This window comes from Balaenoptera physalus (genome assembly GCF_965194825.1).
Source record: "Balaenoptera physalus genome assembly, chromosome: 10".
NCBI lineage: Eukaryota > Metazoa > Chordata > Mammalia > Artiodactyla > Balaenopteridae > Balaenoptera > Balaenoptera physalus.
In genome coordinates this window covers 103,653,318-103,666,456 of record NC_138889.1, presented here as the reverse complement: position 1 = coordinate 103,666,456, position 13,139 = coordinate 103,653,318, and the positions used below count along the sequence as shown (strand labels likewise).

General features: G+C 52.6%; 1 protein-coding gene across 5 annotated transcripts in view; it reads left to right on the top strand.

The window, feature by feature from the left end:
• The first annotated feature begins 1,171 nt into the window (after nt 1-1,171).
• LOC309667533 (pre-mRNA-processing factor 19) overlaps nt 1,172-13,139 on the top strand; it is a 43,339-nt gene continuing 31,371 nt past the window's right edge. For 3 of the 5 annotated variants that reach the window (XR_014267809.1, XR_014267810.1, XM_082476081.1), the window contains exons 1-15: nt 1,173-1,422; nt 3,088-3,237; nt 3,419-3,495; nt 4,240-4,381; nt 4,465-4,538; nt 4,700-4,762; nt 5,653-5,694; nt 5,822-5,896; nt 6,238-6,313; nt 6,424-6,533; nt 7,791-7,946; nt 8,184-8,253; nt 8,484-8,569; nt 8,853-9,023; nt 9,173-9,278. Coding sequence is in view for 3 of the 5 variants with exons in the window: in XM_082476081.1 (XP_082332207.1) it covers nt 1,404-1,422; nt 3,088-3,237; nt 3,419-3,495; nt 4,240-4,381; nt 4,465-4,538; nt 4,700-4,762; nt 5,653-5,694; nt 5,822-5,896; nt 6,238-6,313; nt 6,424-6,533; nt 7,791-7,946; nt 8,184-8,253; nt 8,484-8,569; nt 8,853-9,023; nt 9,173-9,278 (1,417 nt within the window). In the remaining 2 variants the exon portion in view is untranslated. Of the gene's footprint in view, nt 1,423-1,978; nt 2,063-3,087; nt 3,238-3,418; nt 3,496-4,239; nt 4,382-4,464; nt 4,539-4,699; nt 4,763-5,652; nt 5,695-5,821; nt 5,897-6,237; nt 6,314-6,423; nt 6,534-7,790; nt 7,947-8,183; nt 8,254-8,483; nt 8,570-8,852; nt 9,024-9,172; nt 9,279-11,175; nt 11,601-13,139 lie in introns of those variants that run through there. The other 2 variants (XM_082476082.1, XM_082476083.1) reach the window with 2 other exon arrangements.

Here is a 13,139-nt window from a genome sequence, read left to right as displayed (position 1 = left end):
AGGGACACCTCTGGTTTTGCTCAGAATGCTATTCCCAATGTCAAGTACAGTGCCTGACTAGCACATAGTGGATACTCAATAGATTTGTCCAACAAATGAATTATTGGGTCTTTCTCTCTCCCCCTCCAACCCATCCAGTTAATGTCCTCCAGAGGAATCTTCTGGAAATGTGGTTATCACTCCATAGCTGATGTGCTGTCCGGCTGTGAACCCAATCAAGTCTAACCACCTCTGGTTCAAGGTCCCCTCTAAACGGATCCATTTTATTTCCTACCACATCCAAGTACTTAAGATGCCTGGCCTGTCACGCAGCCTGTCATTCAACCAACAATAGTTATGACGTTCCTGCTCTGTGTCGGGCACCGTGTTAGACTCTGAGAAACAACAGTGACCGGAACAATCATGGTTTCTGCCATCACGGACTTTACGGTCTAGCGGAGAACCCAGACAGCAAACAGATACTTGTACATAATTAAATAATTAAATGATTATAGTTATCCAGAGTGGCTCAGGGGAGAATTACAGGGTGCCATGACTAAAATTCAGTCAGGGGTCAAGAAAGAGGCTCCAGAGGAAGTACCACTTAAGGTGTGATTGAGTTTACTTTGGAGCGGATGGGAGGGGAGGGAAAGAAGAGAGGGAGTTGAGGAAAATGTTCGGGCAAACGTAACTGGAACCAGCCGGAGTGGGTAAGTTTGAGGACTTAAAAGGCCAGTGTGGATGAGCAGAAGGTGAGGACTTGCCCAAAATCACACAGCAAATTGGTAGTAGAGGCAAGACCAGAACAGTTTCTTGGCCAGCGTTAGTTTCTCTAACCATCTGCATCTGCGCCTTCTTCACTGGGTCTTTCAAAGCGTATTCCGAGAAACACTTGCCCGAGAATCACGTGGGGCACGCACTGACAACGCAGACTCTCTAAAGTAGACCCCAGGAAGATGCATTTTAAGAAGTTCGTTAAGAAATTCTCGCATACACCAAAGTTTGCAAGACTACGGTGTCACGGTCCTCGCCAGCTCCGGTCTCAAAAGGGTGTTGCTGAATTGATTGGCTTTAAAGTCCCACTGCATCATGGGAAATGTAGTTTCGGCTCTCCTTTCCTAGCCCCTGGGAGCGCTTTACGGAACGAGCCGAGAGGGTCCGGAAATAGCCGAGTATTTCCTGGCGCGCCCTTTCCTGCCCGATTGCATTCTGGGAAAGGGCAGTTTCCGTTAAGTGCCAGAGGCTGAGGCGCGCGACCGGTCGCGGTCCCACGTGAAGCCCTACGCGAGCGTCCCTCGGCGGGGCTGCTCCCCGCTCGCAGCGGAGCGTCCCGGAAGCAGCGGGGAACCGGAAGTGGCCCGCGGAGGCTCGGAAGCTGATCCCGGAGCCTGGTGTGAGGAGCCTTGGAACGCAGCGACGGCGCCATGTCCCTCATCTGCTCTAGTGAGTGTCGGCTGGGGCCGATCCCGGGTCGCAGGAGGCCGGAGAGCCGAGCGGGAGGATATGCGGGCCGCTGCGACGCCGGGGTTGGGGCGGAGGTGAAAACGGGGCTCCCGGGAGGCAGGGCGGCGGCCTGTCAGCCCGGGGGTCCTCCTCCTTAAGCGTGGGGTGCATTTGCGCTGCGCTTCACAGTTTACATAACGCCTCAAGCGTTTTGTCGCAGGCAGCACTGAGGCCACCCACCTCGTTTGCGCAGTGGAACTGAGGCCTGGATAGAGGGGAGCAGGTGCGGGGAAAACAAGAAACCCTAGGGCTTGTGCAGGATCCGCCTCCGCTGGCGCAGGGATGCGGGCCTCAGTTTCCCTATCTGCAAAATGAAGGCCTTGGCACTGGATGTTGTCTGAGGCGCCTCGCTTGGGTAGGCAGAGCTTCTGCAATTTGCAGAAGTCGCACAGTAGGTTAGAGGCAGTGACGGCTGGAAGCCAGGTCTCTAGCTCCCAGCCTGACTGTAGGACTAATGAAAACAGCGCACACTTAAAAAGCCTCTGTTGGTTTACAGCGCGCTTCCAAGACTGTGATCTCGTTGTATCCTCGTAAGAATTCTTCAAAGCAGAAATAAACATCCGGTTTTACAGATAAAGATGTAAGGCTCAAGGAGAATGTGGCTTTTGTAAAACAGAACAGCTAGTAAGTGGCAGAGCTGCATGATGGAGCCAGGTTCTCTGACCCTGAATCCATGCTCTTTTCAAATGCCTTGTCCTGTCTTTCCTTTAGGTGTTTTATTGAGGCGTGCAGATGTTTTGCATTCTCATTGTTCATCTGGGTATTAGTTTCTCATCTGTTTCTCTCTTGGCTTCCTAACTCTCAAGCCCTTTACTCTCTCAGAACCTCTCCATAAATCCAATACAAAGGGAAGAAGGCGCGAAAGGAAATGAGAGTAGAAAAAGGAACCTTACACCTTAAAGAAATGACGGTGTGCAAAGTATTTTCACATTCATTGTTTGAATCTTGAGAAAGCTCTTTTCTGTTTTTCCCAGCTCCATCCTTCCTCTCATTTGCTCATCGGTTAGATGTTTACTGAGTGCCTGCTGGGCATCTGCATTGTTCCAGAAGGCAGAGACCAGCTCTAATCCCTGTCCTCAAGGGGTGTAAATGGTACCTCTGTTGGGGGTTGTTGTGAGGATGAGTTAATCAGTGGAGAATGTTTACAGTCGCCCTTGGCACCTACTAAACACCATGTAAATGCTCTCTGTTATCATAGCACTTGGCACATCGCTTTGTAATTTCTTTGTGTGAGAATCCATCTAGGCTCTAGCTTGAGATTTGAATGGCCTCGTGTGTATCTCCCTGTCCTGCGGTACAATGGGTGCCTAAGCATCTTTGTTCAAAAATGAGCTGGGCGGGGATTATTGACTGCTCTCTAGGTGCCTGGCGTTTAGTAGTCCTGTAATAATTATTTATTGACTATCTGACTGTCAGGAGACTGATGGCGACGCTAGTTAGGTGGCTGGAAAATGTGCTGGGTACAGTCCAAAACTGGCTTGGCGTCACGTCTTGATTCCTGTTAGCCGAGCGTAGGGACGCGTGGTCTTGTGGAGGCCAGCAGTAGGGGAAGCACCCCTGTGGCCCTTTCACCACCCCAAGCTCACTGCCTGCCCTTCGCCGCAGTCTCCAATGAAGTGCCAGAGCACCCGTGTGTGTCCCCCGTCTCTAATCACGTCTACGAGCGGCGGCTCATTGAGAAGTATATTGCAGAGAACGGCACAGATCCCATCAACAACCAGCCTCTGTCCGAGGAGCAACTCATTGATATCAAAGGTGCCTGCCGGCTGGCCCCAACCCAGGGCCGTCCTTGCCCGCAGCCTGGGAGGGCGGGAGGGGGCGCCCGCGCGCTCAGGGAGGGGCGGTGGCCTGTTCGTGCAGGCTGAAGGGGAAGGAGGGGGGAGCGATGGAGCGCCCCGGGTTATGGGTTCTCGCATCCACTTCCCTCTCTCTGCAGTTGCTCACCCAATCCGGCCCAAGCCTCCCTCCGCCACCAGCATCCCGGCCATTCTGAAGGCCTTGCAGGACGAATGGGTAAGTCCCCGGAAGAGAACTGGTATCTTACCCACTTGAAGAGAGGGGATCACTGGACTAGGACGTGGGGGTGGGAGGCATGGAGCATTATTTTCTCTGTTGAGGGGAGGGTGAGAGCAGAGGAGGAGGCTGCCTGTTGACCTCACACAGGTCTGGGCTCCACGCTTAGTTCCGTTGCCCGCTTGCCGTGTCCCTGGGCACGTTGCTCGCGTCCAAGTCCTGATTTTCCTGACCGCCTGACATGGATTAGTGCCTGTCTCTCGGGGTTTTGGGAGAATTAGAATAAGATTAGAGTATAAACTTCACGATGTCAGGGGCTTATTTTACTCATCAATAGAGCCCCAGCACTGAGAGCAGCGCCAGGTACATAGTAGGTGCTCTAAAATGTGAATGAACGACTACATCTTGAGGATTGTCTGGCGTAGTGCCTGACACAGTGAGGGCCATCAATAAATAGCAGCTGTAGCAATTTTATTCCCTTTTGACGAGGTGACGGCATGACACCTGAGGTGTGCCGGTAAATTAGAGAAGATGGGGATGGGAAAGAGTTGGCTCCCACTTCTGTCTGTGTGCCCAGGGTTTGGCGTGCGTAGGAGCTCGGGAGCATCTCCCAGAGCGTTCAGGGTCACGCAGGTCTTGCTTGGGTCACCAGTACTGGTCTAGTCTTCTTATCAAGGGCTGACTCTTCTGCTGGCTGCTCCCCGCGCCTCCCCGCCCCCTCACAGTGGCGTCTCCCTCTCCCAGGACGCAGTCATGCTCCACAGCTTCACCCTGCGCCAGCAGCTGCAGACCACCCGCCAAGAGCTGTCGCACGCTCTGTACCAGCACGATGCCGCCTGCCGTGTCATCGCCCGTCTCACCAAGGAGGTCACTGCTGCCCGAGAAGGTATGGCCTCTCGCCTGCCATGCCCCACTCTGGGCTGCGCCTGTTTTATAATAGCCCGTTTCTGACATTGTTTTCTCTCCCAGCTCTGGCTACCCTGAAACCGCAGGCTGGTCTCATCGTGCCCCAGGCTGTGCCGAGCTCCCAGCCGAGTGTTGTGGTGAGTGTCCCCGCAGCGCCGCCAGCAGCCCGCGCGCGTGTGTGTGTGCGTGTGTGTGTGCGTGTGTGCACGCGCATGCGCGCGGTGGCTCACACAGCCCTCCTCTGCAAGGGTCTCTGGCATTTCTGTGCTCCTCTCACCTTCACCTTTCTGCTCTTCAGGGTGCAGGCGAGCCGATGGATTTGGGCGAGCTGGTGGGAATGACCCCCGAGATTATTCAGAAGGTATGTCATGCTCTCACTTGGTGGGAAGGCTGATGGGCCCTCCCTTTTCACTATCTGCCTGGAGTCCAATATGAATAAAAATCCCATCCACTTGGAGATGAAGCGGAGTTGTGCAGAGCACAGACTCCGACTGGGCTGCCTGGCTTTGTGTTCTGATGTCACCGGTTATAAGCTTTATGACCTTGGGCTGACTTAACCAGTCCTGTGTCTAATTTGCCTTGCTTCTAAAGTGAGGATAATGGTACCTACTTTATAGACTTGTGGGAATTTTAAAGATTTTGATTACTGTTAAGTACCGTTTGTTGCTCTTATTAGGGTTCTTTGCAGATACTAAAACATTTTGTTACATGTTTTCATTTTTTTTGTTTTGAGGGAGACAGGACAGGAGTGATGACTTTCATTTTACAAGTGAAGAATCTAAAGAATGTGAGGTCCAGATTCAAAGGCACAGCTCACAAGAGGCAGAGCTGGCCCCTGAGTCCAAGTCCGGTGCTCTGTTACACTCAGGGGATCCTCCTTAGTACGAGTTGATAGTGTGTGTCTTTTCCAAGCCATTCAGGTTGTCAGCATGCATCTCAGCTCTCCTCTTAGTGGCGCAGGCATGGTCTGGGAACCGTGCCATTTATTGCCTCTGTGGCCTTGGGCAAGTGACTTCACTTCTCTGAGGCTCAATTTCCTACTCTGTGAAATAGGGTCATCAACACCCACTTCATAAGGTTGGAATGAAAGTAAAAAGAGATAATGCACAGAAGCCTTTAGCACAGAGCTTGGCAGATGATGAGTTCTTGGTGATGCTTGTGAAAGCGTAGATGTGACCAGCATTCACCGTGTTGTTTTCCTGGCAAAATAATGTGTCTCACGTTGAGCGTATTCCCCTCTCTCTTCCCCAGCTTCAAGACAAGGCCACTGTGCTAACCACAGAGCGGAAGAAGGTGAGTCCTCCCAGGGTCAGGGGAGGGAGCTGGCCTGGAGGAGGTGGCTGGCCCCTTAGGAGGAGGGGGGATGGCTGAGTCCTGCACTCACTGCCACTTTTCTTGGGGGGCTTTTTCTTTCTCTCAGAGAGGGAAGACTGTGCCTGAGGAGCTGGTGAAGCCGGAAGAGCTCAGCAAATACCGGCAGGTGGCATCCCACGTGGTGAGTGGCGGAGTCCTGCAGACTTGGAGACCGGGCCCTCCCAGGCTGTTTCTGGGGTGGGGCAGGTCAGCATGGAGTGTCACCAGGGCCTCTGGCCCTGCCCCGTTTCTAGTCTTGGCTGCTGAGTTGTCAGGCTTCTCTTCCTGCCCAACTCTGGCTTTCCCAATAGCATATGAGGGACTTACTGCATCCAGGCAGAAATCCAAGTGCAGTGGATGAGGAACAGAAGTCACTTATGTTCCCCGGGGCTGGGGCTGGGGACGGGGCCAGGACAGTTGGGTGGCTTTGTGGCCTGCCTTGATTCGGCCGTGACTGGGTTTGATGTGGCTCTCTCTGCACAGGGGTTGCACAGTGCTAGCATTCCCGGGATCCTTGCCCTGGACCTCTGCCCCTCCGACACCAACAAGATCCTCACTGGTGAGAGCGGGCCTGGGGACAAAATTACCTTCTTCAGCAGAGGGACTTGGGTGGGCCTGACACATTTTTGGGCCTGACACATTTTTGGATCTCATTTTGGTCCTCTTCAGGTGGGGCAGATAAAAATGTTGTCGTCTTCGACAAGAGTTCTGAGCAAATCCTGGCCACCCTCAAAGGCCATACCAAGAAAGTCACCAGCGTGGTCTTCCACCCTTCCCAGGTAAGGGCTCTCCTAGCACCCTCAGCCCTCATTCCTGAGCCCTGTTTCAGTGGTTTAGGGTCCCAGGACCAGACCCCCACCCCGTTGCCTCCTTGGTGAAGTGACACGGGCCTGAGAAAGAGTGCCGACTCTCTAGCTCTGGCAGTTAGGGGCCGGGTTTGGGGTTACGGGGTTGCCCTCTACTCTGTGTCAGAGCTCCTGAAGCGTGGCCTTCAAACCAGGGGAGAAAGGAATTGTGTAGTTTGAGAAGCATATTCATTGAAATGTTTTATGTTAGGAAAAGGAAAAAAACCCTATAGCGTTTATAATACAAACTACAGTAAACAAAGCTCAACAGAATCTTGCCTCATGTATCTGAGGAAGACAGATGGGTCTGTATTCCTACGGTCCTCCAGGCTGAGGGTGAAAACGATGTTAACCGCTGAAAGTGGTTGGGTTAAAACAGATGGAGAGCCGCTGGTTTAGAGGGTAGGCAGCTCGTTTGACCAGATTAATGACGTTATGGGATTTGAGTTTTTAAGTCTAGGGCAGTTTGGGACTGTAGGACAAGTGGCTGGATCAGCTCTTCCCAGAGTCTTTGCTCTGTACCTTTAAGGAAATTAGAAATAGAAAAATAACATGGTGAATTTTTCATTAAACTAGATATATTCAAATTGAAGCACTATTTTTCTGCTTACTGCGTGTTAATATGTTATTTCTCTTATGCAAGTGCATTGATGGAAGATGGTAGTTGGTTTTACCTTATAGCTTTTAATGTCCTAACTAACCAAAATAATTGGTTGGTGACACCACGTAAGTTTTTCTGAGAATTAGCTTGTCCCCGAAATCCTTAAGTGTGGGATGCACTGGAACATGCCCTTGCAGCCCCTTCCAGGCCTGGTACTGTTCAGACCTCTGCCACCCCAGACAGTAGCCATTAGCTACATGTGGCTATTTAAGTAAACTGAAATTTTAAATTCGGTTTCTCAATTGCACTAGCCACATTTCTCTCTGGTCCTGGATAAGGATTATGGGAAATTTCCCTCTGGTGCAGTTATCCTTTTTACCACTAGATGGCGGGGCCTCCCGCCGTTGGCCAAAGGCTGTTTAATTTCCCATTCTAATAGCGTTTACCCTTGGGCTCTCTTAGGCATCGTTGGGCGGATGGGTGGTTCCAGGCAGGGCGGGGCTGTGGCTGTCCCCAGCCCTCTTTTGTAAGATGGTTGTGGTCCATCTCTTCTCTGTCTCTGATCATCTGCCTCTTTGCTTTCCTTTTAGGAGCTGGTGTTCTCCGCCTCCCCAGATGCCACTATCAGGATTTGGTCTGTTCCGAACGCCTCTTGTGTACAGGTTGTTCGGGCCCATGAGAGTGCTGTGACAGGCCTCAGCCTCCACGCCACTGGTGACTATCTCCTGAGCTCCTCTGATGACCAGGTGTGGTCCCAGCCAGGGCCCCAAAGAGGCTCCTGGTCCCCAAGCTCCTATATCCTGGGAGGAGGGAACATCTTACCAACCCCAGCCGGTTCCCCAGAACCCCAAGGAGAATGTTCCCTCTACCAAGAGGGGCTGGCCTTGCCAGGGTCTGCCGGACTAGAGTCTCTGCCTTCCTGAGGGGCCACCAGAACCTGGGGACCCACTGTCTTACTGGCTCCGTTGTCTCTCTTTTTTCAGTACTGGGCCTTCTCTGACATCCAGACAGGACGTGTGCTCACCAAGGTGACCGATGAAACCTCTGGCTGCTGTAAGTTGCCTCGGAAGCGCTGGGCTCGTCATTTGCTACGTTTTGTGTATTTTAATGTTTTATTTAGCCATTTGCTCATTTGTTCTAAAAACACACTTCACCACCGGTACGTGCTGAGCGCCAGGCATGGTGCCAGCCCGGTGAGCAGTGGGAAGAGTGAGGACCCTGCCTTTGCTGCGCTTAGTCTCCCCTGGCGGGCTCTGACGCACGTCCGTCTCCCCTCTCCACAGCTCTCACCTGTGCGCAGTTCCACCCGGACGGACTCATTTTCGGGACAGGAACCATGGACTCTCAGATCAAGATCTGGGACTTGAAGGTAGGACGTGGTGGCCTCCATCTGCGGCCCAGGGCTGGAGCTCTTGCAACTGTGCAGTGTGATGAAGTGCTGATGGCGCCTGGCCCCAGGGGTGTCCCAAGAGTGGGCAGTGGCTGTGTGTGCGTGTCACGCAGTAGGTGTGGTCTGGCGTCCACCCCTGCTGTCCTGCTGCTTGTCCTCCCTGAAGGAGGGAAGAGGACGTCTCAGAAGTAGGACTTTGATGAGCTCCGTTTTCTCCCCCTGACCAGTGGGTGACATTTTACTCCCTGCCCCCCAACTGTAGGAGCGCACCAACGTGGCCAACTTCCCTGGCCACTCGGGCCCCATCACCAGCATCGCCTTCTCCGAGAACGGCTACTACCTGGCTACGGCGGCTGATGACTCCTCTGTCAAGCTCTGGGATCTGCGCAAACTTAAGAACTTTAAGACCTTGCAGCTGGATAACAACTTTGAGGTGCGCCCCCTCCCTCCCCCCAGCTCTCTTGGTCGCCTCTCCTCCTCATTTGTCGGTTATTCACTGAATTACTCTAAACTGCCTCTGTTTATCCCCGATTGCTCATAGTTTCTGCTCCCCTCATGCGACCTCTCTCCTGATTCTGGCAGGTGAAGTCACTGATCTTTGACCAGAGCGGTACGTACCTGGCCCTTGGGGGCACAGATGTCCAGATCTACATCTGCAAACAGTGGACGGAGATTCTTCACTTTACAGGTAGAGGCTGGCCCTGGGATCCTGAGGTCTCTGGGTGCCCTGGCCCAGAGGAAAGTGGGAAAATCTCACTGTGTTAGGAATTTCTAGGGGTAGGCTTGCATTTGCCAAGGCCGCTTTTAATCACTGTCTGAGGCAGTAGAGTTTAATGGCTAAGACAATGAACTCAAAGAGTCAGACTGCTTGGCTTTAAATGCTGGCTCTACCACTTCAAGCTGTGTGACATTGGGCAAGTTACTTAACCTCTCTGGAGAATGATAATAGTACAGTTGATCCTTCACAGATTCAACCAACTGTGGATCGAAAATAAAGCAAAACTCGAATTGGCCGCACACTGGCAACTGTTAATGTAGCATTTACCTTATATTTACAACTATTTACATAGAATTTATGTTATGTTAGGAATTATAAATTATTTAGAGGTGGTTTAAAGTATGTAGGAGAATGTGTATAGGTTATATGCAAATACTACACCATTTTATATAAAGGGCTTGAGCGTCTGTGGATTTTGGTGTCTGCAGGAGTTCCTGGAACCAGCACCCCTCAGATACCAAGGGAGGACTGTACATGCCCAGTGGGGTTGCTGTGAGGTTTAGCTGAGTTTATATATGCATACATGTATTTAGATGCGTTTATATAAATATACAAACATATAAAATACAAATGTACATAATGTGTAAATATATAAATACAAAATAGCAATACACATAAACGTATGTGTTTAGAACAGTGTCTGGCACGTAGGAAGGATTTGCTACTATCATTCAGTATTGCGTCTTAGTCCACGGTGGGATTAGAGCAGTAAATAAGGCAGACCCAGTGTTTGCACTAACGGAATTTCTGGTCAGGTTGGGAAGGCAGATGTAGAGTGACTTCACCAGTAATTACTTAAGTGCCTTAAGTAATGAAACGCTGAGACAGTGGGTAACGGTTGGCAACCTCCCTATAGTGTGGCCTCAGGTATGTGACTTGCCCTTTTGGAGCTGTAGTTGCTTCATCTTTAAATGGGCGTTCTGACACTGCAGATTGTGCCAGCTGGTGCTGTGGAGGTGCTGCATGGTGACAGGGTGCCTCTTGCACCCTCGGGAGCGGAGTGAACGGCAGCTGCTGTTGTCTTTGTTGATGAAGTTGTTGTCCTCGTTAGCAGGTTGTGGGCAGGGCGCCAGCACCTTCTCCCACCCCAGATTCCACAGTGTGTGTGTTCCACAGGTGGCCAGGCCTGACTGTGTGGCCCACGAGTTTTAGCCTTCCCTGGGCCCTGGTGCTTTGATTTGGAGCAGAGTTAGGTGGAGTGGAGGGCTGGGGGCACGGGGTGGCTTTGTCATGGGGAGCTGGTGGCCGGCTGTGGTCCTAGGAATTTGCACTGATGCCCATGAACTGCCCAAGCCCGGCGAGGAGGGTTGCCCAGCCTCTTCTGCCCCTGCCCCAGCCCTGCCCTGTGCCAGGGGCCCAAGTTTCCTGGAGTTAACCCCATGAGCTAGAACCAGCTGATAGACTATTCCAGTTACACACAGGGAGTCCGAACTAAATACATACCAACCAGCCTAGCTCCCAGTCAGTTCTCGGACTTGAACCGAGCCGAGCAGAGCCGAATCGTAGCTGCTCCGAAAGCTTAGGTGGGGGAGACTGGCGTTCCACTCAGCCCAGCCGCAAAAACCTAGGGGCCTGCCGTGGGCCAGCACCGAGTGAGGCCCTGGAGCTCAGTGCTGTGCGGGTCAGACTAGAGCCCTGGCCTCGGGGGTTGACAGGCCACGGGGAGGTCCATACGGGCAGGGGCCCGCAGGATGAGGAGCACTGACGGGGGAGGGCTGGATGGGTTGGGAGCGTATCAGCAGGGGTCAGTGCTGAGACCCCGAGGAAGAAAAGCCTCCTCACCATTGTCTCTTGTCTCTCCCCACAGAGCATAGCGGCCTGACCACGGGGGTGGCCTTTGGGCACCACGCCAAGTTCATTGCTTCAACAGGCATGGACAGGAGCCTCAAGTTCTACAGCCTGTAGGCCCCGGCCCTCCTGACAGGAGCTGGGCCTCATCTCAGTAGTGGGGTAGCGTTGGGGGTGGGGGGGGAGGGGAAAAGAGACTACTGGGGGGCGGGGGGTGTATGGGGCGGGACATTTGCATCATTTCCCTCTGGTCCGGGCGGCGGGCTGAGAGCCGCGGTGGCGTGGCCCACCCCCATCCGTGCAGCCTCCGGCCCGCTGGGAGCAGCCGTGGGGCAGAGTCGGGGAGAGGCCGAGCCAAGGGCACTGTGAAGGGGCTGGGCCAAGGGCTCAGGCAGGTTTTTGTAAGCAGCGATCTAGTTTTCATTAAAAAAAGAAAACACCAAACACAGCCACCTTCCTCTGTGTGTCTGTAGCAGCGAAAGTCAAGGGGAGGGGCACCAAGTAGGACTCTGACCACCAGGATGCCCATCGTTCCTTTTTTTTCCGATTGCACAACAGAAATAAAAAGGAAACAAACAGAAATCTACAAGCCATTTGCCAGAATGACTCTTCCACATCCCTGCAGGCCTTGACTTTGTGTTTCTAGGGTCTCACGTCACTTGCCTCGTGGGGTTGGCTCCCACGTGAGCCTGGAAGGGAGGGGGAGGAGCTGAGGAGCTGCCAGCACGTCAGGAGGGATTCCTCAGTCCTTCAGTCCGAGGTGACAGAAAATCTGTCCCAGACTAGCTTGAATCAGAAGGGTTTCTGTAGCGCTGGTGTTTGAAGATTTGAAATAGAACTGGTTCCAGGGGAGACAGCCAGCAAACAGTAAACAAGCAAAAGATCAGCGAATGCCCTATTTAATTAGGGAAATAGGGGTGGTCAGTGTGGCTGCTTTGGGTGGTCAGGAACGGCCTCTTGCAGATGACACTTAGGTTGAAGCCTGATGGACGGGAGCTAAAGGGGAGGTGGAGTGTTGCAGACCGAGGGAAGGTTCTAAGGCTGGAATGGTCAAGGGACTTGGAGCAGGGGAAGGAGGCCAGTGTGGCCGGAGTGTGGCGCCACTGGGTGTGGCCCCGGGAGATCATCAGTACCCTTGAGAAGAGCGGTCCCAGTAGAGCGCTGCGGCGAGAGAAGTGAGAAGGTGGGAGGCAGTGATTGTAGGTAAGGAATCGCGCCAGGGAGGGGAGCCAAGAAATGGGGTGTCCCCTTGGGGTGGCGGTGGGGTCGAAGCATAGCGATCCATGTTGACACAACAGAGCCCTCCACGCGTGCTTTGCTGTGTCTGTGCCGTGTGGCCAAGTCGGTTCGGGCGTGCCGTGCCTTCTAGGAGGGTCAGAATGCCTCTTAACTAGTAAAACCCTTGAAACTCCGGCAAAGAAACCATTTAACTTTTGGACCCAGTTTCCTCATAAATATTTGACAAGGAGAGGCTCTGTGTATGTGTGTGTAACCCCTGGTGTCCATGGAACTCGCCTTTTGGAAAACATCCCAGAGTTTTAGCTGTTTGTAAACAGTGTGCAGTGAGCACCTTCAAGCATGCAGCCTTTTGCTAGCTTAGGTTAGTTCTTACAGGTAACTTTCCAAGAGTGGAGTGGTAAGCCAGCGTTTGGAAGACTTAAGAAGTTTTCCCACATTTGCCAACCAAGGTAGTACCAATTTGAAGGTGTGGCTCAATGTGTGATGATACTAATTTTATGTATCCTCAGCCAATTTGGGGTATTTCTTGTGATTTGAAAAGAGTATGGGTCTTAAGAAAAGACCCATCATAGTTCTGAAGCAGGACCAAAAAGGAGAAGGGAAACTGCTGAGTGAAAGATGGACCTGTAGAGCTGTCCGCTGCTGTTTGCAGGTGGTGAATCAGCATCATTCAGGGTGGGGGTGGCTGAGGACCCTGGGGGTGTCCTGGGGCCAGCACAGCACCAAACCATCTCATGGCTTCTG